We start from the raw sequence: 24,814 nt of genomic DNA, 5'->3' as shown, positions 1-24,814 counted from the left end.
TGGTCACCTTTGAAAATATGCTTTCGTCATAATAGCCTACTTACTAAAATTGACGTGAAGGGTTTAAACTTATTTTAATTGTTAACTTAAAACTATTATTCAAGATTAACTAATGTCATTGTTCACATATCAGAATTCTGCAATAAAAAGGGGTGAAGAGGATCTGTCTCTAATTTGTCTGTGTTTCTATGTTGATTTCTCCGATGAACATGACTTCTTTTGTCCTGTTATGAGCTCTCCAGTCTGTTTTATTCGATTGTCACTCTCTCTCAGGATATCAGCCATGTGAACGTATCATAATGGCATGCATCACCAATGCAGCCATATGCCTTCAGTATGATGGCATTACAGGCCTAATGGGCATGTGCAATGCGCCCCTTATCATTGTGCATCTGATGCAAAGAATGACTAAACTCACACTTTGTTTGTTGATCTAGCTAAATATTTTCAATTTAAAATGATACCAGTAGATATGAGGCTAACCAAAAGCCAGATTGTCTATGTGATTTTTCTGACATAATCTATTTGTTAAGTGCAAATCCAACCCTTGTATTCTGGGTACAGCACTGTATGTGAAAATAAGGAGCTGAAATTTATAGGCTAATTATAAAATGTAAAAAAAGGGAAATAGTGGGGATGTGGGGAGTGTTGTAATTCTACCTTGTTTATTTGCTGAGAATGTTTTTATAATACAGAGACAAAATCAGAAGGTCAATTGCACGGAGGAGGTTTGCAGAGATTGTTGGTGTTGATGGTGGGTGAATAGAGATTTTCTCACAATTTACTTTTCCCAAAGTACCCATTCATGGGTATTTTACACGCAGGCCTATGTACTGTATTTTATAGGAAGTGAGCTCTAATCATCTATGTCATTACACAGGTATAAGAGCCATGAGCTATAACTTATAAGAATATTAATGTTAAGATACCATAATCCAATTGGTAGCATATTGCATGGGAATTTCATGCTTAGTGCCTTATTTACACTGTTATAAATTGTGTTACTGTAAATTTCTATCATTTGGTGGGCAAATTTCACAATTGTATTTAGTTAACACATTCACAAATGGTGGCTTTGATCACAATTTTGAAGTTTAGGCCTTTGGTTGATTGAGGTTCATAACTAGCTAACAGCACAAGCAACCATTGTTGTGCAAACTTCTCTTCATTCACCATCAACACCAACAATCTCTGCAGTCCTCCTTCATGACATTGACCTTTTGATTTTGTCTCTGTATTCTAGCAAAGCCACATCATATATAATTGAAAAACAGAACCCATGATCAGTTTTCTTCCATCTTTTTTTTATTTTGCTTGCTCGGGAACAAATGACTGGCGGAACTACTGTATGTTTTATGAACTGAAGATTTTCAAGCAAACATCTGCTCCTCACCTGATTGGTTAACAGCGGCGGTGGCCTTGTGAAATTTGAATAAAGTACCGAAGTGCTCCACTCTTTCTGCCGCGCCGCCAGCAGGGTTCTCTTCGCTCGCCTTCACACAACCCCTTCACATTTCTCTTCGTGCCCTTGTTGAAAATGAAACGGGGGAGGAACTTCGCCTGCAGTACTGTCTGTACTGAGTGATACAATAATAGGGCTCAATCCTAACTTGAGGTTACACACACACGCTCTTATAACTACAAACCAAGGGCCATTTCTCCTGCTCTTGGGATACTGTATGAGCTGAGCTCAGCAGAATGTTGTAGAAGAGGAGGATAAGGTCACTCCCAGTGTGGCCATCCATTGCATTGTGAGCAGCACTCAGTCACGCTAGTAAAGGGCACTTTAGACTGTACGGCTTCCTCTCTCCATCATACAGAGATATATAGAGAGAGATGCAGAAACAGACAGACAGACAGCGAGAGAGAGACAGAAATACAGTATAAGAGAGGGAGAGCCAAAGAGGGAGTTTGTGTGAGAGAGAGAGAGCGAGAAAGAGAGAGAGAGAGAGAGAGAGATTGTGAGGTCCAAGTGAGTTGGAGATGGAGACAAAGGAAAGTGCATATGGCTTGATAGCGAAGGAGATAAGGAATGGACAAGAGGGCAAGTAAGAGAGATGGCATATTCTGATAGAAAGAGGGAGTGAGGGAGAGAAAGAGAGGGAACATTTGTGCCCGACAAAGGGGATCTCTGTCAGTCTAGGGTGTCTGGTGTCCTTTCTTGTTGGGCGGGGGGTGGAGGGGTGTAATGAAGGGGGTGGTGGGCGTGGTGGGGGAGGGGGTAGTAAAAGAGGGAGAAGTCATGATGATGAGAGAGGAGGAAATGTCATGAACTAGTAGTAGAGAAAGGCAGCAGGTAGCCTAGTGGTTTAAGAGTGTTGGGCCAGTAACAGAAAGGTCTCTGTTTCGAGTCCCCAAAAATCTGTTGATGTGTCCTTGAGTAAGGGTTGGGGGGCAAATAGCAATTATCAAAATAAGTGAAAAAAGTTGTCAATTAGGCAGTCAATCAGCTTAGTTCCCTTTAATGACAGTCAATTTGTTTTAGAAATCCAATCGAAACATTTGCGATTTTTTCCTGTGTTGCGTATTCATTGTTCTTGAAATGTTCATTTTTCTGTGTAGTGGTGGTAGGTTGCTAGCAATTGATTTTGAATGCATGAATTATTTACAAAACAATGAACATCCTCAAATGCTTCAGGGTTAAGCTACAGAAGCCAGGTTAGTGTCATGTACATAAGTAGAAAGGGATAAAGAAAGGATAACCAGAAAGAGAGAGAAAGAAGAGCTGGCGTCAGCCACCTGCGTCTAAGCTGTGTTCTGCTGAGTAGGCTGGACCCACGGAGAGGCCACTTGACTGGAGCACAAGGCTCATTGAACACAGCAGGTGGACCATTCACTGACCTGGCAGTCACAGGAGGCCATAGTCACACCACCTAGCAGTCAGAGAAACAAGCATCAGCCAGAAAAAAACGTCAAAACACCGGTAATCTACCAGTAAACTAGCAGCCAGACCAAACAATCAGACTAATTGGCTGTTATTAACAACACCTGCAATCGAACATGCATCACTAGAACTGATCTGCAGTCAGACAGAAAAATAAGTTTGAACAAACTAGGCCAGCCTCAAGTAAATCAGTAGGCTAGCTAGTCAGTCACCACAGTCACACAAGCGTGTAAATTGCACAACAAAATAAAAGAAAGGATCTGTTTTTTTGTATTCATGGTCAGAGCTGCTATGAAGTTATGACTAGGACCCTTAATAACGTGAGATATGAAATAAGACAACCTTCATGTCATCCAGCAGGGCCTGTCAAAGATGTAAAAAATGTATGTACAAATGTGATGTTCAATGCATTTCTAATTTTAGAATTCTGTACAGTTCAAACGTAGCGGTCTCATTAAGCGAAAACGCAATTACAGGTCAAACTAATTGAACACTTCCTGTCATTGACATTGGTCCCACTAAGACAGCATACTAAAAATGTATCCTCTCCTTCCATACCACTGACCCCTCCCCTGACCTACTCCCCTTGAGTTGCATTCACAACAATGGTCTCGCTAATTATTTCACCACATTAGCGTGAAAACGACTACCATCTTCCTTCCCCAATGCAAAGCAACTCTCCTGAGTAATTTAGTGCTGTCGGATGAGTTCCTGTTGATGTGAGTAACTGTAAGTAAACGACAGAGGTGGATAGCTTTCCACATCAGCAGCCAGCGCTGAGGAGTGAACATGTCTGCTAGGCGTTAATGGTGGAGAGAGAGGGAAAGTGGGCCGGATGGATGGAAGCACGGGCTCTTACTCTGGTAATGACTCCTTGGGGGTATGGGAAATGACCATGTGATGTGGGATGGATAGGAGGAGTGTGTGTGTGTGTGTGTGTGTGTGTGTGTGTGTGTGTGTGTGTGTGTGTGTGTGTGTGTGTGTGTGTGTGTGTGTGTGTGTGTGTGTGTGTGTGTGTGTGTGTGTGTGTGTGTGTGTGTGTGTGTGTGTGTGTGTGTGTGTGGGGGGAGATGTTCTCTGTTAAGTATACCCACCTTCTCCTGGGTTTTCGAGCTACTCCTCAAAATGGAGTCAATTACTGACAGTTACAGGACAAGAGAGAGATGAAGCATGGCGTGTGTGTGGGTGCGTGTGTGGTGCGTGCATGAGGTTGAGCTTAAGGGGGGGATTGTCTACACTGCCAGGCCCAGGGCTACTTGTGCCGAATTCAACTCCTGTAGACTCACTCCTGTTTCCATCCTTGGGGCCTATGCCCACCCCACATCTTAGATCCCTAAAACCTCCATATGGGCAGGGTGTCCGGACCCACAATATGTTTCTCCATCTGCCACCACCTTTGACAGAGGGAACAGTCTCCATATTGAGGCTCCAGGCTGGGCTTGTAGAGGTGGGGGGTGACCCCTTTATCGGGCCTCTCCCTGAGTATCTACGGGTGTTTGTATGAAACTCAAACTGATAGCAATACTTCAAATATGGAGCTAGATACAGAGGGCTGAATCCTGTTCTCAATGCATTATCTGCCTGAAAGTTCAAGTGGCAAATGTGCATTTCAAGACAGGATTCGGACAAAACTGAAGTAGATGTTGATTGTATGGTGGGTTAAGATAGTGTGGAAAAGGACTTCATATTTGATATTGTACAAAGGAGGGAGTTTAGCAGTAAGTCGTCGTACAATACATGTTAACTGATACAATATCAAATCAAATCAAATGTTATTTGTCACATGCGCAGGTGTAGACCTTACAGTGAAATGCTTACTGACAAGCCCTTTAACCAACAATGCAGCTTTAAGAAAAATAAGTGTGAAGAAAGTATTTACTAAAATAAACTGAAGGGGTACTGGTACAGACTCAATGTGCGGGGGCACCAGTTAGTCGAGGTAATTGATGTAATATATACATGTAGGTAGAGGTAAAGGGACTATAAATAGATAAGAGTAGCAGCAGCATAAAAATTGGGGGCAATGCAAATAGTCCGGGTAGCCGTTTGATTAGCTGTTCAGGAGTCCTCACAAGGCACCCCGACCTACGTCCCAGATATCGCTGTCTCTTCTTCATGCAAATGACAGGGATTTGGGCCTTGTCGGATGTCTGTAGTGAAATCCTTCACGTCCGACTCGTTAAAGAAAAAATCTTTGTCCAGTACGAGGTGAGAAATCGCTGTTCTGAAATCCAGAAGTTCTTTTCGGTCATAAGAGATGGTGGCAGAAACATTATGTACAAAATAAGTTACAAATAACGCGAAAAAACACACACACAATAGCACTATTGGTTAGGAGTCCGTTAAAATGGCAGCCATGAGGACATGATGGCGCCGGAGAGGATGGCTGCCGTTTTATTGGCTCTTAACCAACCGTGCTATTTTTTTTGTTTTTTTGCATTGTTTGTAACTTATTTTGTACGTAATGTTGCTGCTCCTGTCTTTTATGACCGAAAAGAGCTTCTGGACAGCGATTACTCACCTCGAATTGGACTAATAATTTTTCTTTAATGAGTCAGAAGGGAAGGATACACTCCAAACACCCGAACATGCCATCATCCCCATCATTCCCAGGAGAAAGAAACAGAGATTTCGTGGAAAGAGATCGGGGTGCCTTGTGAAGATCAGGCCACGAGTGGCTAATCTGCTTTTGCCATCCGTACTGTTAGCCAACGTTCAATCTCTGGAAAATAAATGGGACGAACTGAAAGCACGTATATCCTACCAACAGGACATTAAAAACTGTAATATCGTATGTTTCACCGAGTCGTGGCTGAACGATGACATTAATAACATACAGCTGGCAGGTTATACTCTCTATCGGCAGGATAGAACAGCAGCCTCTGGTAAGACACGGGCGGTGGCCTATGTATATTTGTAAACAACAGCTGGTGCGCACATGGTGTCTAAGGAAGTATTGAGGCTGTGCTCGCCTGAGGTAGAGTATCTCATGATAAGCTGTAGAACACACTATCTACCTAGATAGTTTTCAGCTGTCTACATACCACCACAGACTGATGCTGGCACTAAAACCGCACTCAATGAGCTGTATACCGCCATAAGCAAACAGGAAAACTCTCATCCACAGGTCGGCGCTCCTAGTGCCCGGGGACTTTAATGCAGGGAAACAAATCAGTTTTACCTCATTTCTATCAGCGTGTTAAATGTAAATAAAAACTCTAGACCACCTTTACTCCACACACAGAGACGCGTACAAAGCTCTCCCTCGCCCTCCATTTGGCAAATCTGACCATAATTCTATCCTACTGATTCCTGCTTACAAGAAAAATTAAAGCAGGAAGCACAAGTGACTCAGTCTATAAAAAAAAGTGATCTGATGAAGCAGATGCTAAACTACAGGAATGTTTTGCTAGCACAGACTGGAATATGTTCCGGGATTCTTCCGATGGCATTGAGTACACCACATCAGTCACTGGCTTCATCAATAAGTGCATTGATGACATTGTCCCCACAGTGACTGTACGTACATACCCCAACCAGAAGCCATAGATTACAGGCAACATTCGCACTGAGCTAAAGGGTAGAGCTGCCGCTTTCAAGGAACAGGACTCTAACCCGGAAATCCCGCTATGCCCTCCGACAAACCATCAAACAGGCAATTAGGGTTTCACATTTTGGGGAATATTCAGAGATGGAAACTTTTCGTGGAAATTAACAGGATTATATGGGGGTTAATGGGGATATATTTGGATTAAAGGAAATATATGCAAATACATATTAATGCCATTTAAATGTAGATGTTTTTTGCATGGGATATATTTACCATATCATATGGAGACAGAAACATAAACCTTTTACCTTAGCATAAGTAGACATAATTGCAAATTATGAAATCCTTCCAATATAAATTTTTAAAACTATTTAGTTACGAATGTAACTTTAATTAAATGAGTTGACTCTTCGCATGGGATGATTTCACTGAACAACAAAAGAAAGGGATTATTGAATGTTCCCCAATGATCCATCAACATCTCCCAAAAACCTTTTCAACATATATCTGTAAAATGATAGTCTAGAAACTAAAGCTTTGGTTGTCTTCCTCTCAGGCTTCCATATCTTCTCCCTGGACCTCCTCAATGTCCACCTCTTGAACATCAGACTCTAAGGCCTCATCTTTACTGTCACTTTCCAACTTTGTTGAGGATGGCTCGTTGTCAGGCTCAAAAAGCCTAAAATTTGCCCAGATGACCACCAATTTTTCAACCCTTGTATTTGTCAGCCTGTTGCGTGCTTTGGTGTGTGTTCCCAAACAAGGACCAGTTGTGCTCTGAGGCGGCTGATGTTGGTGGGATTTGGAGGATGATGGAGGCAACAGGAGAAAGAGCCTCAGATCAACAAAGTCCCTTCCACCAGGTGGATAATGAGACATGTTGGCACGAATGCCATATTGCATCTCCATCCCAAAGCCCTTGCTGAGAAGTGTACTTCGCCAGACTGCCAAGAACCTTGCCCTCATCCAGGCCAAGTGATGACACCATAGGCCTTGTTGATCTCTGCACCAGACAGGATGCTCTTGCCAGCATACTTGGGGTCCAACATATGGTATGGTCTTCAGGCAGAAGTCTTCACGCTTTTTGATGTATTTCAGAACTGCAGTTTCCTCTGCTTGGAGCAACAGTGAAGTGGGCAGGGCAGTACGGATTTCTTCTCAGAGTCTGAACATCAGACAGAATGGCATTGTCTCCCTCAATCTGTGCATTGGCTACTGCTATACGTTTCAGGAGTTTCAGGCTGCTTACCACTCTCTCCCAAAATACATAATTCAGGAGGATCTTCTTGATGGGTCTGTCCATATCAGCAGACTGTGATATGGCCATTTCTTGGAGAGACTCCTTCCCCTCCAGGAGACTGTCAAACATGATGACAACACCACCCCAACGAGTGTTGCTGGGCAGCTTCAATGTGGTGCCCTTATTCTTCTCACTTTGCTTGGTTAGGTAGATTGCTGCTATATCTTAATGACCCTTCACATACCTAACCATTTCCTTGGCTCTCTTGTAGAGTGTATCCATTGTTTTCAGTGCCAAATTCAATGCATGAGCAGCACAGTCAATGGGTGTGATGTGAGGGTAGGACTCCTCCACTTTAGACCAAGCAGCCTTCATGTTTGCAGCATTTTCTGTCACCAGTGCAAATACCTTCTGTGGTCCAAGGTCATTGATGACTGCCTTCAGCTCATCTGCAATGTAGAGACCTGTCTGTTGTCCTTTGTGTCTGTGCTCTTGTAGAATACTGGTTGAGGGGTGGATAGGATGTAGTTTATTATTCCTCGCCGACAAACATTTGACCACCTATCAGAGATGATTGCAATAGTCTGCTTTCTCTATGATTTACTTGACCTTCACTTGAACTCTGTTGAACTCTGCATCCAGCAAATTAATAGTTAAAGCATGTCTGGTTGGAGGGGTGTATTCTGGGCGAAGAACATTCAGAAATCTCTTCCAATACACATTGCCTGTGAGCATCAGAGGTGAACCAGTTACATGCACAGCTTGAGCATTCGCATTTCTCTGACTACGTTCCTCCATTGAGTCAAACAATCTTCTGATTCCAGGAGGAGGGGTGAACTGTTGTTATTGATAAGGTGTCTTATTCATGATTTTCACCTCGAATAGAAGTAGAGGGACTTTTGTCAGAGGTTGCTAGTTGTGAGCGCAGAGGGAACTTCCAGATGATTCTGCATCTTTTTTGCATTCTTCACATATGATTTGGCACAGCATTTGCAAATGTACACAGCTTTTTCTTCTACATTAGCTGCAGTGAAATGTCTCCACACATCACAGTATTTGCAAATGTACACAGCTTTTCCTTCTACATTAGTTGCAGTGAAATGTCTCTACACTTCAGAGTTCCCGTGGCATTTTCCTGCAAAGATTAGGAAAAAATGAGTTAAAAAAAACAAATACAATTCCATGTACAGATAAATAGTTAAGCAGTTAGATTAAACACGTCCTTTGTAAGATAAATGTTTTAAAATGAAACATGTATGGAAACAGGTGAATTAACACTCCTCAGTTAGCAGGCTCAAGCAAGCTAAAACCCATATGTTAGTAAAAACTAACTAGCAGAAATTGTGAACAAGTTAGAAATGATTTAAAAACACTTTGTTGAATGCTACTATGTTTGTCATATAAAATATATTCACCCCACCCAATATTGTAATCAAAACTTACCAGAAAGCATGTAGTCCTTGGCTCAGACAGTGTAGTAGTATGGGCTCAAGAAGCATCTCATTAGTGTGCAAGATCTTGAGAATTAGATGTACATGTGATGGAAGAGTGCACTGCACATGTGATGGAAGAATGCACTGTGCATGCAGATCAGATGCTTGCAATTCCATTGAATTGGGTATAGTTTAACCAAAATATGCCACAAGACCTAGAATTGCCTTATGTGAATCCCACAAAAAAGGTTCACTGTTATGAGCTAACTTTTTGGATGAATTTAAGCAAAAATTCCCCAAATTCCAGGGCTTAACTGCTCATTGAAAATTTCCAGAAAAATTCCCTAGCGTCAATACAGGACTAAGATCAAATCGTACTACACCGGCTCCGACACTCGTAAGATGTGTCAGGGCTTGCAAACTATTACAAACTACAAAGGGAAGCACAGCCGAGAGCTGCCAAGTGACACACGCCTACCAGATGAGCTAAAGAACTTTTATGCTCTCTTTGAGGCAAGCAACACTGAAACATGGATGAGAGCATCAGCTGTTCCGGACGACTGTGTGATCACGCAGATCACCTTTAAACAGGTCAACATTCACAAGGCCGCAGGGCCAGACGGATTACCAGGATTTGTACTCCGACCATGCGCTGACCAACTGGCAAGTGTCTTCACTGACATTTTCAAACATCTGCCTGTCTGAGTCTGTAATACCAACATGTTTCAAGCAGACCACCATAGTCCCTGTGTACAAGAACACTAAGGTTACCTGCCTAAATGACTACCGACCCGTAGCACTCACGTCTGTAGCCATGAAATGCTTTGAAAGGCTGGTCATGGCTTACATCAACACTATTATCCCAGAAACTCTTGACCCACTCCGATTTGCATACCGCCCCAACAGATCCACAGATGATGCAATCTCTATTGCACTCCACACTGCCCTTTCACACCTGAACAAAAGGAACACTTATGTGAAAATGCTATTCATTGACTACAGCTCAGCGTTCAACACCATAGTTCCCTCAAAGCTCATCACTAAGCTAAGGACCCTGGGACTTAACACCTCCCTCTGCAACTGGATCCTGGACTTCCTGACGGGCCACCCGCAGGTGGAAAGGGTAGGTAACAACACATCCGCCACGCTGATTCTCAACACGGGGGCCCCTCAGGGGTGCATGCTCAGTCCCCTCCTGTACTCCCTGTTCACTCATGACTGCACTTCAACACCATCATTTAGTTTGCCGTTGACACAACAGTGGCACTGATCTCCGACAACAAAGAGACAGCCTATAGGGAGGAGGTCAGAGAACTGACCGTGTGGTGCAAGGACAACAACCTCTCCCTCAACGTGATCAAGACAAAGGAGATGATTGTGGACTACAGGAAAAGGAGGCCCTAGCATTCCCCCATTCTCATCAACTGTGCTGTAGTGGAGCAGGTTGAGAGCTTCAAGTTCCTTGGCGTCCACATCACCAACAAACTAACGTTGTCCAAGCACACCAAGACAGTCGTGAAGAGGGCACGACAAAACCTATTCCCCCTCAGGAGACTGATTTTACATGGGCCCTCAGATCCTCAAAAGGTTTTACAGCTGCACCATTAAGAGCATCCTGATGGGTTGCTTCACTGCCTGGTATGGTAGAGGGTAGTGCGTATGGCCCAGTACATCACCGGGGCCAAGCTTCCTGCCATCCAGGACCCCTATACCAGGCGGTGTCAAAGGAAGGCCATAAAATTGTCAAAGTCTCCAGCCAACCTAGTCATAGACTGTTCTCTCTGCTACCGCACGTCAAGAGGTAACGGAGCGCCAAGTCTAGGTCTAAGAGGCTTCTAAACAGCTGCTACCCCCAAGCCATAAGACTCCTGAATATCTAATCATATGGCTCCCCAGACTATTTGCATTGCCCCCCCCCCCCCCCCCCCACTTCTACTCTCTGTTATTATCTATGCATAGTCACTTTAATAACTCTACCTACTTGTACATATTACCTCAATTACCTCAACACCGGTGCCCCCGCACATTGACTCTGTACCAGTACCCCCTGTATATAGCCCCGCTATTGTTATTTTTTCTGCTGCACTTTAATTATTTGTTATTTTAATCTCTTACTTTTTAGGTATTTTATTAAAACTTAATTATTGGTTAAGGGCTTATATGTAACCATTACACCTGTTGTATTCGGCGCATGTGACAAATACATTTTGATTTGATTTGATCTCCTCCGGCGCCATCTCTCATGAAGTTCCATAACGGATTTGTATCTAGTATCACATCAGAGATGTTCACGGTTCACATACATTTACTGTATATTTAGTGTACATGAATACACAACAGTCAATTATATTCACTCCATTCCTCTCCCACTTTTTATTCTCACCACCATCTTCTTTTCTTCTCCTGCAGATCCGAACCCGCCGCTCTTCTCCTCCATCTCGCCCCCTCCTCCTGGGGGCTCGTCCCTGCCCTCGTTCACCGACGATGACAACCTTTTCCCATACGGCCCCACGGAGACCGCCACCACCACCACCACTACCAGTACAATCAAGTTCATAGGTGACGAGCTGAACAAGAACCTCATCCCCATTTACTGCTCCATCTTGGCAGCCGTTGTGGTGGGCCTCGTAGCCTTCATCATCTTTAAGAGGTGAGGAAGAAGAGCAGATGGGATGGGACTTCAATGAGGAATGGTGTTGTATTGTAATATTTAAGGGAACCAATCTACAGGAACCAATGCTTGATACATGAGATTTTCAAGACATGAGGTATTCATAAGAGTCAAGAAATCTGATCTGATAATAAAGTTAATCTATTTCATATTTCATGAAGTAATCTGCCACTTTTCTGGGTGAGGGCACAAGCCCCTGACATTCAGCCTGGGGATCCCCAACGTCTGTTCAGAGAAAACGGCCTATTTTGTGCCACATTTGAGTTGCTATCCTTTTAAACCTTTTACACCCACTTCCCACTGATCCCCGCATAATATTGAATGCAAATTTTTCCAACTCTACACTCTCTACACGGCACTGCTAGCTTAAGTGAGATGATCTGACGCGCTTTCAGCTCAAGAAAGGGGCTTCAAAACAAACAGACCAGAACACGGTTGGGCGAGCATCGATGCTGGCGGCAGTCGGCACCGGGGGCAGAAGGGAGGCTATGAAATATTCAGATACCCCATCAAAGGGTGTCACTTTGACCCACTTCCGCCCCATGAGCATTAAAAGCAGACTATGGACATATATAGACAGGGCGCACAATAGGTCAGTTACTATTGACTTATCTGTGGAATTGACATTTCTTTCATAGTTTTTTTAAATGTGTAACCTTTATTTATATAGATTAGTCTCAATAGCTAGGTTTCCATCCAATTTACAACATATTTTCATGTGAATATTATATAACTTGCCAAATCTGGTTTTCACACATGCTCTCTAAACAACAGTTCGCTGATAAAGTGGACAGGTTAAGTTATATGATGAGATGGATAACAGCCAGAGCATTTTTATTTGTAATTGGCAGCTAAGCACCGATCATCATGTCACTATACAAATTAAGACCCTCAATTTTTACGGGAAAGGAGTATCAAGCTCATCCCCATGGACTTTCACCACCCTGGGAAGTTCATGATAACTTATTTCATCTGTAGCCTAATAAACTGTGCATGCGTTTTCAAGTCATAGTGAGGACAACACAAAATACCTTATCTTATCAACAATTGCGCAATAAATAGTTTCCCCTACAATTAATTTGACCCACACAAAAAGATCCCACCATGTCGAACGAACAAATTGTACATTACATTATATATTTTTAAATGTTTTTTTTAACCTTTATTTAACAAGGCAAGTCAGTTAAGAACAAATTCTTATTTACAATGACGGCCTACCCCGGTCAAACCCTAACCCAGGCGACGCTTGGCCAATTGTGCGGGACTATGGGACTCCCAATCACGGCCGGTTGTGATACAGCCTGGAATCGACCCAGGATCTGCTGTGCCTTAGACCACTGCGCCACTCAGGAGCCCAACATTACAGCTGTTGAGATTTTTTGTTGTTGTATGTTTGACTTTACTCACATAAAAACTGTGGATCGAAATGTGGCTATTGAGATTAAATCTTGTTGGCAAGAGAGACCTGGTTAAAATAGCATACAGAAATTATGTTCGAATGGGGGTCTGAAGTGCCAGCAACTAAAGGGTCAAAAGTTCCAAAGTGTTTATTTTTATTTTGATCCACTTCAAAGCTTGTTGAATCTAGGATGAATGTTGTGTTGAAGTAACTGACAGGTGTTGACTAATCAGAACAACAGGAGACACATTAGTATGGAAGATGACAGGGTTAGATTGAATGTAGTTTAATCAAATAAGGGTGCATAGTATGGAACGCCGTTTGGGCCTTTGCGTGTCAAAAAAGATAAACATCAAATAACAGTATTTGACGTGTCAAATAAGCTTATTGACCAATCAGCACCTGAATATGACTGCACGTCACATAATAATTTCACGCGTTCATAATTTTTTTACGTAGTTATTACACATTGATTATACTCACTCGTATTTCATATGTCACAACGATTCATCGATATGTATGCTATGATGCTGGATATAAAAAAAAGCTAGCTAGCTGATGGATGCAAACAATGTTCTTCCCCAAAAACATAGCAAAACGACACAATCTGTTTCAGAAGCTATAGTTAGCAAGATAATTATATAGCTAGGTATCATCATCTAAAATTACCATAATTTATAAGACAGTTCTTATTTGATCAATGGTGGTCGGACCCATCTATGTGAAGCTAGCCACAATAAGGAGCAGCCACAACATTGGACTTTGCGGTTAGCCTTCAAAATAATAGTATGCCATTGACAGTGATGCAAATAAAAACAAATAGTAGAATTTTGCCATTATTGAATAGATCATAATAAACGAGGTTGGAATGTTGTCATATAAAATCAACAAAAGACAATAATTTGTTAATTTGACCAAAATCTTTGAAATCGCACTGGATATAATTAGACTTTAGAATTGCATTGGGGGCATACTTATTTCACTGTAGAGCCAATGTTCTCTGTGTGTCACTGAGTAGACTGATACCCCATTTCATTGCCCCCAATCCGTAGGTAAAGCTGTACAGTGTAATATGAACGTCAATACACACAATAGGCTGACTGGGGAGGTGATTTCACACAGTCACAGTTCAGCGATAAGAGCTACAACGCTAATATTTGCGTAAACTCTTCACAGTTGTGTTCTGTGGGTGTCACCGAGTAGACTGATACCCCATTTCATTGCTTCACATTCCAACCTTGTTTAACATTATCTAGTATAAATAAGGCATGATCCACTAATTGTAACCTTCTGCATAACTTTGAAATAGGGACGTTTATTTTGAAGGCAAACCGCAAATTCCACTATTGTGCATAATTCTTATTGTGGCTAACTTCACAACACATAACCCGGTCCGGTCGAGCTTCGCTAGCGAGATGAAGGTAGTTGGCAGCATATAACGTTAGCTTTGGGCAACAGGGTTAAGTAGTTGGCTAGCTATTTATTTTCGTGAACTGAAGTTCAATTTCAATAGGCGAACAACAAGTGGCTATCTAGTTAATACTTACTCACTATGATTGCTAAATCAATGCTAAGAATAATGAAAATGACTTCAGTGTCTACTGGTCATTGTTTTCAGGTACCAAGCTAAAACTAGCTAGTTACCCCAGAAGTAGCGGTCAAACAAATAATGCCTTATTACCAACGTGGTATTATAAATACATCGTTCGTGGCCAGTGTGTGCTTGTTTGCAAAAAAAATTGTACAGCTTTGACAGTGCTACTGATAGTTTTGGTGGCACTTGGATTGCACATGCAAATTCAGCACACAACATTCTATAATAGAATTGTGTTATTTGACGTGTATCTTTTTTGACACGCAAAGACCCAAAAGACGTTCCATAGCTAAGGGAGCATGTGGGAATGGCAGTGGACTGTGTAGAATATGAAGTGAGTATTGAGAGTTAGTGCCAGCAAGAGAAAATTGGGCTGGGTTCTATCCTCTGCCATAGGGTTCAACATTCTACCTGTTCATGTATGTTGTTAATTGATAGTGATGGGGATGGGGTGAGCGTGTCTTCAGGCGAGCACTAATGGTGGGTGGGATTATCATGATCAATTAGTCATTTAACCCAATAGAGTCGCTCTTGGCTCTCCAAATTTCCTCTGCATGTTTTAAAATAACCCACTATTACTTTTGTAAAAAAGTGTTATTAATATTGCTTAGTTGTAAGATTAGTCCTGATGTACCAATGGGTATCTTAATAAACCAAACTATACAACACCATAGAAGAAAACTGAACACTGGTATTCTTGAATTTAACAAATGTTGTTTAACTAACGTTTCAGTCATTAGACCTTTGGCTCTGTGACGCTGCAAGGGCCATGGCTGGTATTCATAAAGCGCGTCAGAGTAGGAGTGCTGATATAGTATATATACTTTGATACGCTTTATAAATACGGTCCATTTAAGTCATTTATTAATCCATTTTTATATATTGAGTTTCATTTTTTTTGTTTATCTCTGTCCAGGTGGAACAGCTGTAAGCAGAACAAGCAGGACGCCAACAACTGCACAGCGAATCAGAACCAGACTCCATCGCCGGAGGGGGAGAAGCTGCACAGCGACAGTGGCATATCGGTGGATAGCCAAAGCCTACAGGAGCAGCAAGGCCAGGGGCAGACTCAGGCACAGACAGGTAGGCCTGCACAGAGATACACTCACACAGATGCATGAGCACGCACACACACACACATAGGTGGCGCGTCCAATAAGCAAAGCTAAGCTTCCTCTGAAGTAAATTGAATTAAACTTGCCAAAATTATAGAATTACCACTGTCTATACAAAAATAGATGAAATCCTTCAAAACACTAGCTTCTCCTTTTTTTAAAGCGTGGATTGTTTTCAATCACAAGGCCAGGGCATAACCTACAGTCGGGAAGCGTGCAATTTTGGCAGCGCGCAGCATGTCAAATAGCTGATTGTTGATTTGCGGCTGTCAGTGAAAAGCATCTAAAATAGGCATAGGCATATCTCAATATTTCTAAATGCAATCGTTGGAAAAACAGAGGAGACAAAGGAAAAACTCTAACCTGTCTTTAGTTAAGCGATCAAAATTGTCAACTCCAAATAGACTATTGAGCAAACAGCACTTAGCCCAATGGCGGGCATATGCCGATATTGAGTAATTTCATTTTACTGTCTTACTTAGCCGCTACACACTTGTGTCCCCCGTGGACCAGTGGGTACATAAAACATTCTCCATTGAAGGCTGCAAATGCGCCAATTTCCTCCTTAACTCTATTTAATCTCGAGAAGGCAGAAAAATTGGAAAAAATACATACTTTCTTTATGAAAAAACATTTTCCACCACCATGCTAATCCAGGATGTTGCGTATTGTGTCCAGCCAATCAGGTTGCTGCAGTCTGTTTTTTCACCCAGGGTCTAATTGGTTCAAAATAAAAGACTGCTGCAACCTGATTGGCTGAACACAATACGCAACATCCTGGACTAGCTTTAGCTACTCTAGCATGGCGGTGGAAAATGGAGAGAGTATGCATATTTTTCCAGTTTTCTTTCTGCCTTCTTGCGAAAAAATAGAGTTAGGGAGGAAATTGATGATTTTGCAGCCTGATTAGGGAATGTTTTATTTACGAACCGGTCCACGGGGGATACGATTGAATAGCCGGCTGTATATATTCCCTTTGGACGGTAAGATGAAACGACTCAATATCGCCATCTGCCGGCCTTTGGGCTAATTGGTACTATAGCGGAGAGCATCGGCCATAACCCCGGTGAGTGCGCACATTCACTGTCTTTATCATTGGGTGAGTTCGTGCTCCAGGAAAGTTTTCTAAGGATAACATTTTCCTCCTCCAGGCTAGATGGACGTCATAGCCTACAATATGTGTCTCCCCATTTTCATAGGCTTTAATTAGATGGTTGTATTCGAGACAAGGTTGTTTTTATTTAGCTCAGTTTGTCAGCAGAGTAGCCTACCCTGTCATTTTTGTTGTATTAACTATTCTGCTATTGTCTCCAGTCATGGAGAGTAAAGTGTCGTAGAATTGCACAAAATGTGTTTACAAAAGACCAATTCTTTTCTCAGATTTTTCTCGGATCCTCCTTAAATATCTCTTCTAGCTGGGTCTGAGCTCTGGTATTTTTTGCCTTATGACTATCCAATCTACTCCTCACATTAGGAATAGTGGGCTAGCTTACATTTGTCTGCAAATGCCATAATAGATGCATGCAATACTTTACCATTTTGTTGTAGACTTTTTGTAGTTTTTTTTTTAGCTTCCCCTTACTTGAAGCTCACAGTATGCACATACACACATACTTTAACACACACACACCTGTATGTAGAGACAAGTCAACCCAGGGACAGACAGGTACAGACGGGAACTTTACTACAAGTCTGTGCACCCGACACCTAATGTACTGTACCACAAAATATAGATGAATGTACAACATCCACAATAGCACAACTAGACAAGCTCCCCCCCAAAATATAATAAAAAAGGTCCATTCATGAATTCACATTTAAGTCAGCATTCAGGTCAATTATACCATGTGCCACACAACAAAGCAACTCCATAGAGGTACTATTTGATGGCTGCTTGCACTTTGAGGGCAGTTTTTCGACATGGAGTAAAGTACATAATTAAGCTATTTAGGTTGAACCGTGAAACCACTCAACAGAACACTACCACAGATAGGTTTGATGGACAGTAAGCTGGTACGGAATAGCTTTTCTAGATGCCATGTTTGTTAACACCCTGAGGGCCTTCACTCAGCAAGACAAGAGGATAGGAATTTCCCTTGGGGGAGAGTGGCATCTGGTGACCTCTTTAGCTCCACTTTGAACACAACCTCTCAAACCTACTGTAGCAAATCAACAACAATAATAACACACCTCTGTTAGGGGCCACAGTTAGTTCACCAGCGGCATGTGCTCCTGGCGGTTTGGAGTCAAGCCCTGAAGAACCAGTTTGAAAGAATGTAGACCTTTCAAAACACACACTTGGCTGAGACTAGACCTGATGGCTGGTTTGTCTGTTGAGTCGCGTGATTCTCTGAGATTACAGGTTTCTTAGAAAACCTTCAGGGAACTAGAACTAGTTCCAAAGAGCTATACGCAACTGTAGCAGAGGAAATGGTCAGTCAGGAAAGAGCACTCCAGCTGGCCTGAACAAAGTACTACAATATACTGTCTATAAGTGTAGTCAATCAATATTATTGGCTGATGTGCATTTCTGTTTAGTGATTCCATCTGGCAACAAAGCCAAATTCAAAGTCAAAGCTATGATGTAATGATGACCGATTGACATTAATGTATGATTGAAAAAAAAAAGTCCACACAGATCCCGAGTAAAGATTTGGACCTCACTGACCAGTGTTATTAAACATTACTTCAACAGATATGAACGTAAATGTAACCTCAGACTAACGCTCATGTAACGTCTTTCCCCCTGCAGTGGTCACTGTGGATGAGGAGCCTTGTCTGCTCCTTCCCCTCCACACGCGAGAAGAGGTCGAGAAACTCCTCTACAGGGGCGGAGAAGGGGAGGGCTACAACCACACGGAGGACAGAGATTGGTGCAGCCTGGCAGGGCTGCTGGGATACCAGGAAGAGCGCATCGCCACATTCCGGCAGCAGGAACATCCAGTCCGTGCACTGCTCTCTGATTGGGCGAGCCAGGATTGCGCCAGCCTGGACACGCTCTGCACGGCGCTGTGCAAGATCAACCGCGAAGACATCGCACAGAGCCTTGTGCTCAGCCCCAACACCGTCAAACCCACTGCCACGTCTGCGGTGTGACCATTTAACCATTACCGCCAATACTACGAAAATCTCACTGCAACATCATAGCCAAACTCACTCCTCCCGCCCCCCCGCCACAGTCCATCCATACTGTGACTATTTAACCGACTACACCAACCATCTGAGCAATTACACCAATGCCAAACCATTCAGATCGGCAAACCAAAGTCTGATCATCCACACCTGATGCCAAAACTACTGCTATCAATCCGCCAAGACTCAGCCCAGACCTAAATCGAACATTTCTGCGAGACTTCGGCAGCCACTGCATCCCTTACCGCCTTCATGGTCCTTCATAACCGTGCTGCATCGTGTGAAACCTATTGCTTCCCATTCCGCTTGTGAACCTATGTCAAACTCTGGCTAGTGCACTTTCAAGACACACAAACCCATGATGGTCAACTGTGGCCTTGTAACCATACTACTGGATGTTCAACTGTGTCTTCAGTGTGCCCAAAACAGTCAGGCACCATTTTGCGCTGCTCTCTCACTAACCCTGAAGTAGCAAAGGTCTACACAACTCTGGGGATTGCGCTTCATTTTCATTTTCTGTGCTTCTCTTTTGACTGAAATAATTATTTTCATCCATTCCTCACTTGCATGAACATCACTTGGCATTCAACACGTACAGTAAGCTACTATTCTTCCTTCATTTCATTTTTGTTGTTCTGTACCACCAAAGTCTAGGTTATCAACCCTACCTATACCTATTATAACATCTGGACATTCAATTGTTTGTCATTTATTGGCAAAATATTCCATTATTTGTGACCATTTGCTAGTCAATCAATGACTGTCGGTCACAGCTGAATGGTGGTAATTTCCAGCAGAGATCAAGGACTGGAAAGATATAACGAGCTAGACTACAAAAGGTTAGGCAAGCACTAAATCCAAACCAATTCTTATGTGAAAAAAGCTATTGCCATATCGCCCTGCATCATCGCCTCTATTATTTTCAACCCCTTGATATGGAGAAGCTCAATGATTTGAGCCGTTTCCTCCATAGTACTTTGTACAATGAAATATTAATGAGAAATATCCCGTTTCAAACTTAAGTTATCGTATGAATTATTATTATTTCTTTAGACCTGACATAGGAACAGTTCCCAGTATCAATATATATACTGGAACAAAGTCAGAGCAGTGGACTGGCTGACCTGTGCTGGCTAACATGGTAGTCTGTGGAGCAGGCAACCTGACTCCAGCTTCTATCTGGCCAGGATCATCTGCATAACACTGGGGCTCTCACACTAGGCCTATACTCTGACCTAGATAGGAAAGGACTAGGAATTTAAAACTCACTCACACATATAGGCCTATCTACACACCCAAGCATCCATGAATGCACACACACGCGCACACACACACACACACACACACAGACACACATACAAACATAAATATATATCTACACACACAAACATGCACACGTACACAAACACACAAATGCATGCATGCATGCCAGTATCCACACACATGTATGCATACACATACTGTATAAGAGAAAATAGCCTACTGTTCACTCAAGTGCTGTGTCAATCAAGTGTTGTGTCAATGATAAGCGACAACAGGACCAAGGCCATTGGACATGAACATACACCCTTTCAGGGACCACACGCAGGACACCTTATTGGACATGATGGACGTAGGCCAACTTGTTGGGTCAATGAAAGAGATTGCAGTCGCTTACACCACAACTGTCTTTCAAAACATCTTGCTTAGAATCTGTATAAATCATGTAATCCTTTCCCGTGAGGTCATCCACTGCTTTATTAGCAAGAGGAACAGCATGTACAATCTAGCGAGTCATATAACCGATACACATCATATTCAAAATACACATACAAGTACTGTACATAAAATAACTTACGACTGAACAACTAGCCATTATTCAGGCTAAGATATACAAATAATCCAGGGTTATCTGTTTCTGTTTAGTTTCTCAGGGTCTTTTGTGTGACTTGGTGATTAGCTGGATGTTTGTCTGACGTCGTTTCCTTTTCCCAATCAAAGCTCAGACAACCTGGATTAGTTGTGTATAGGTTGAGGGAGGTTAGAGGCCTTGTCGAGGGATTCAACACTAGCTAGTGTTTCAGGAAAGGCCCTTTGTAGAACTTACTCAGGCAATGGTATCAGTGGCATTCCGTGGTTGTCTTTCTATGCAGTCGCGCTGCTCGGGAGGATCAGATCTCACATTGCCTGGAAAAGTGTTTAAACGTCTAAAGTAGCGGGGGACCATATTCATATGATATCTAGTAGGTGACTGCCAAAAAAGACGACCCGGCGGCCATTGTGACTGACAATCCTTCAGACGGGAAGCATAGGGATGGACGCAGATCAGAGGAAAAACAGGGGGTTTCTAGTTTCCCCGTTGTTCACGACAACAACCTTCGAATGAAAGGCTAGTCATTAGAGATTGGAGACGAGCAATACGGGAGGAATTCCAACCACTGAGAGTTGAACAGATGAAAAGAAGCACTCCAATTAGACGTTTTGGTAACGAGTTACTTAAAGCTGCCGGGTATAATGCATTAAGACGTGGTTATAATGCATTGTAAAAATTGTTATAGGCATTTATGACCCACTTATAATGTCTTATTGTCATGCCATAGTACCTACATATTATAAGCCTCATAGTATGCTTATAACAAGTAATAAAGCACTATACGTGTTAGCTCAAGGTAAAACGTTAGCACATCGGTGCAATCGGTGCATTCATAAAGCCTTCGTAAATGCTTCAAAATGTGTCATAGGCATGCATAACCATTACAGGCAGCTAAGAATTAAGAACTGAGGGGGATGTTCCCTTATTTATTTTGTGCTTTGTGGGGTCATATGTTTTAGCTTATTTGAGGATTAAAATGCCAATGCATGCTTGTAAACAAATGTAATTGCAGCATAATACAGCCTAAAGTGAAACGTATCCCCATTTATTCTCATTGTCAACTTGATTTTTTCAACAACAAAAAATCAATTTCACATTGGGAAACTTTTTTTTGGGGGGGGGGGGGGTTGAATGACAGGAGTTCCGAGGAAGTAACAGTGGTCGCTGGCTTTCTGTCCGTCATTTAATGCAAAGAGATCTGTTAGGACTGTCCTGTTCAATTCTGGCATTACTGACATATAGGTAGGTTCAAAGAGAGCGAAGACAATATTAATGCTTTGCTGTATTATAACCAGTTTATGTCACAGAGTTGATCCATGTCTGGTTTAGCTTATATATATATATACTCCAATTATATATATATACACATACTGAGTGAACAGAACATTAGGAAAACCTTCCTAATATTGAGTTGCACCCCCCTTTGCCCTCAGAAACAGCCACAATTCATGAGGGTATGGACTCTACAAGGTGTCGAAAGCGTTCCACAGGGATGCTGGCCAATGTTGACTCTCAATGATTCCCACAGTTGTCAAGTTGGCTGGATGTCCTTTGGGTGGTGGACCATTCTTGATACACACGGGAAACTGTTGAACGTGAAAAACCCAGCCACGTTGCAGTTCTTGACACACTCAAACTGGTCCGCCTGGCACCTACTACCATACCCCTGTCAAAGACACTTAAATCTTTTGTCTTGCCCATTCACCCACTGAATGGCACACCTACACAATCCATGTCTCAATTGTCTCAAGGCTTAAAAACCCTTCTTTTACCTCACTCCTCCCCTCCATCTACACTGATAACAAGTGACATCAATAAGGGATCATAGCTTTCACCTGGATTCACCTGGTCAGTCAATGTCATGGAAAGAGCAGGTATTTTTTATGTTTTGTATTCTCAGTGTATATACTGAATGTGTACAAGTAGGTTAGGTAAGGGATGAACTTAAATGGACTGTTACCTTGAATGCGACACTACGATGTAAAAGCTATTCAACTCCAATTAAACTCTGTCTATGAGATTTCCTGACATATTTGTACTCTCTCTCTCACTGCAGTGGTTCTCAGGAGACGGGCCAGTTTGTGTGTGTAGAACATATGTCAGACAAGGTGGAGTCTGGTGTCTAATGTTTTGTACACCCAGTGTATAGCCATGACTGTAACAACAAAGTTGGTTTCCCCTACAGACACGGACGAGGAATGTGCTAATATGATATGAAAACTGAACTGAGGACAGAATTGTTTCCCCCTAAACAGTATTCACTTAATTTCTTTATTTTTAAGAGAGGACAGTTGCAGGCCATACGTTTTGTATAGTTGTGAAGCAGCACACCTAGTAAGTACAATAAAATACCAATGAAGGCTTTATATTCAACTTAACCTCGCACTTGGCAGCATACTGTTTGGTCAGAGGAAGAGGGGGAGTTTGACAGTGAAGGGATTGTTGAAAATATATGGAGGACAATGGAAATTGATGGAGACGTATTACCAAGCCCTGATGATGTGGTCCATAGTGAAACAAGACTGATTCTTAATGCGCCAAGATGTACAGAAGTGAGAAATACTGAATGTTCCTTGTATTTACTAATATGTACACTGTATTATACAAATGTGAATTTGCTATATAAACAGTACAATCCACAGAATAATAAACTCCTTAAATCAACATAATATGGTCTTGTCAAAAAGCAATGATTTCAAATATGGTCATAAAAGTAATTACTGTGTCTCTATCGCTCTCACTCACACACACACACACACACACACACATTCACACACACTACCCCCATTAACAATGTGGCTAGCTTGTGTAACGTCCATGGATTCACACACATTATCTCCTTAGACTGCAGGACTCTGGAAATGTTCCCGCAAAGCCACTCCAACGTCCTTCTGACATGTAACTCGAGCCAAATGAGACAGATTGATTACCGGGGGCTTCAAACATAAAGAACACACAGAGAGGAGGAGGAAGGAGGTGAGGAAGAGTTATTTATTACTTGTTCCTCCTGATTGGCTGCTTTACAATGAGTGTAAAGGAAACTTTGTGTAATTTTCTAAATGTTATGGCCAAATCAACTGGAATTAGTTTGACCTAAGTTAAAAAATCATTTGACCATTTAAAAAAAAACATTGCATGGTTATTTAGTTAGCTGAAGTTTTTAGTGGCTGTTTATTAAAGAAAACTTAACCGTGGATTACAGTTTCTGACAACTTTTAGGGTGAAGAAGCATGAAGTTGTAAAATACTGAAATCCCTAACACCAGCTAAGTTGGTTGAGAACGCATTCACATCAACATGCTGGGGAAGCGTCAACCATAGGTCATTTGCTGTATGAAAAAAACCTGCATTGCAACTCATGCTACCGTGAGACCACATGATGTTGAGGCCCTTGTCAATTGACCATAACCTGACCGTAAATATGTTCACAACCGTTTATTGTCCAATTTGAAACACAGCAACCCCTACATAGGGCAGTGGCTCCAATCACTACTACCCTGGGGCATAGGGTCTCCTTAGACCAGAGGGAAGAGTGTCCCCTATTAGCCCTCCAACACCACTTCCAACAGCATCTGGTCTCCTGTCCAAGGGTCGACCAAGCCCTGCATCGCTTCAGAGGCAAACCATCGGTGGGATGCAGGCAGACAGAGTGGTATGGCTGCTGTATGAGTTATTGTTGACCTTTGACATGGGGGTTGCTGTCATGATGGTAACATAATGCTATCATAACAATGGCATATAGCTTGTCAAAACAACTAACCTCAAGTTGGCGAGTGACATAGCTCGGTAATGAAGCGTAAATTGACACATGCTTGAACATTTCACCGTTTCACCTTCACAACAGAGTTGTGCCACTTAATATTAGATATGAAGTAGATATCATGACTGTTGACATTCTGTCAGGAACTATTGTCCCAAATGTTATATAGTTCTTATAGCAGTTAC

At 42.3% G+C, this 24,814-nt stretch overlaps 1 protein-coding gene across 2 annotated transcripts in view; it reads left to right on the top strand.

The window, feature by feature from the left end:
* The window catches only part of ngfrb (nerve growth factor receptor b), a 74,100-nt gene extending 50,561 nt beyond the window's left edge, over window positions 1-23,539 (top strand). For both annotated transcript variants that reach the window (XM_055921896.1, XM_055921895.1), the window contains 3 exons: window positions 11,517-11,757; window positions 15,688-15,854; window positions 18,639-23,539. In XM_055921896.1, coding sequence (XP_055777871.1) covers window positions 11,517-11,757; window positions 15,688-15,854; window positions 18,639-18,982 — 752 coding nt within the window. In that variant the 3' untranslated portion in view covers window positions 18,983-23,539. The remainder of the gene's footprint in view (window positions 1-11,516; window positions 11,758-15,687; window positions 15,855-18,638) is intronic.
* Window positions 23,540-24,814: the final 1,275 nt, after the last annotated feature.

This window comes from Salvelinus fontinalis, chromosome 1, assembly GCF_029448725.1.
Source record: "Salvelinus fontinalis isolate EN_2023a chromosome 1, ASM2944872v1, whole genome shotgun sequence".
Classification (NCBI taxonomy): domain Eukaryota; kingdom Metazoa; phylum Chordata; class Actinopteri; order Salmoniformes; family Salmonidae; genus Salvelinus; species Salvelinus fontinalis.
The sequence above is the reverse complement of the archived record's forward strand: the minus strand, read 5'-3'. Positions and strand labels throughout refer to the sequence as shown.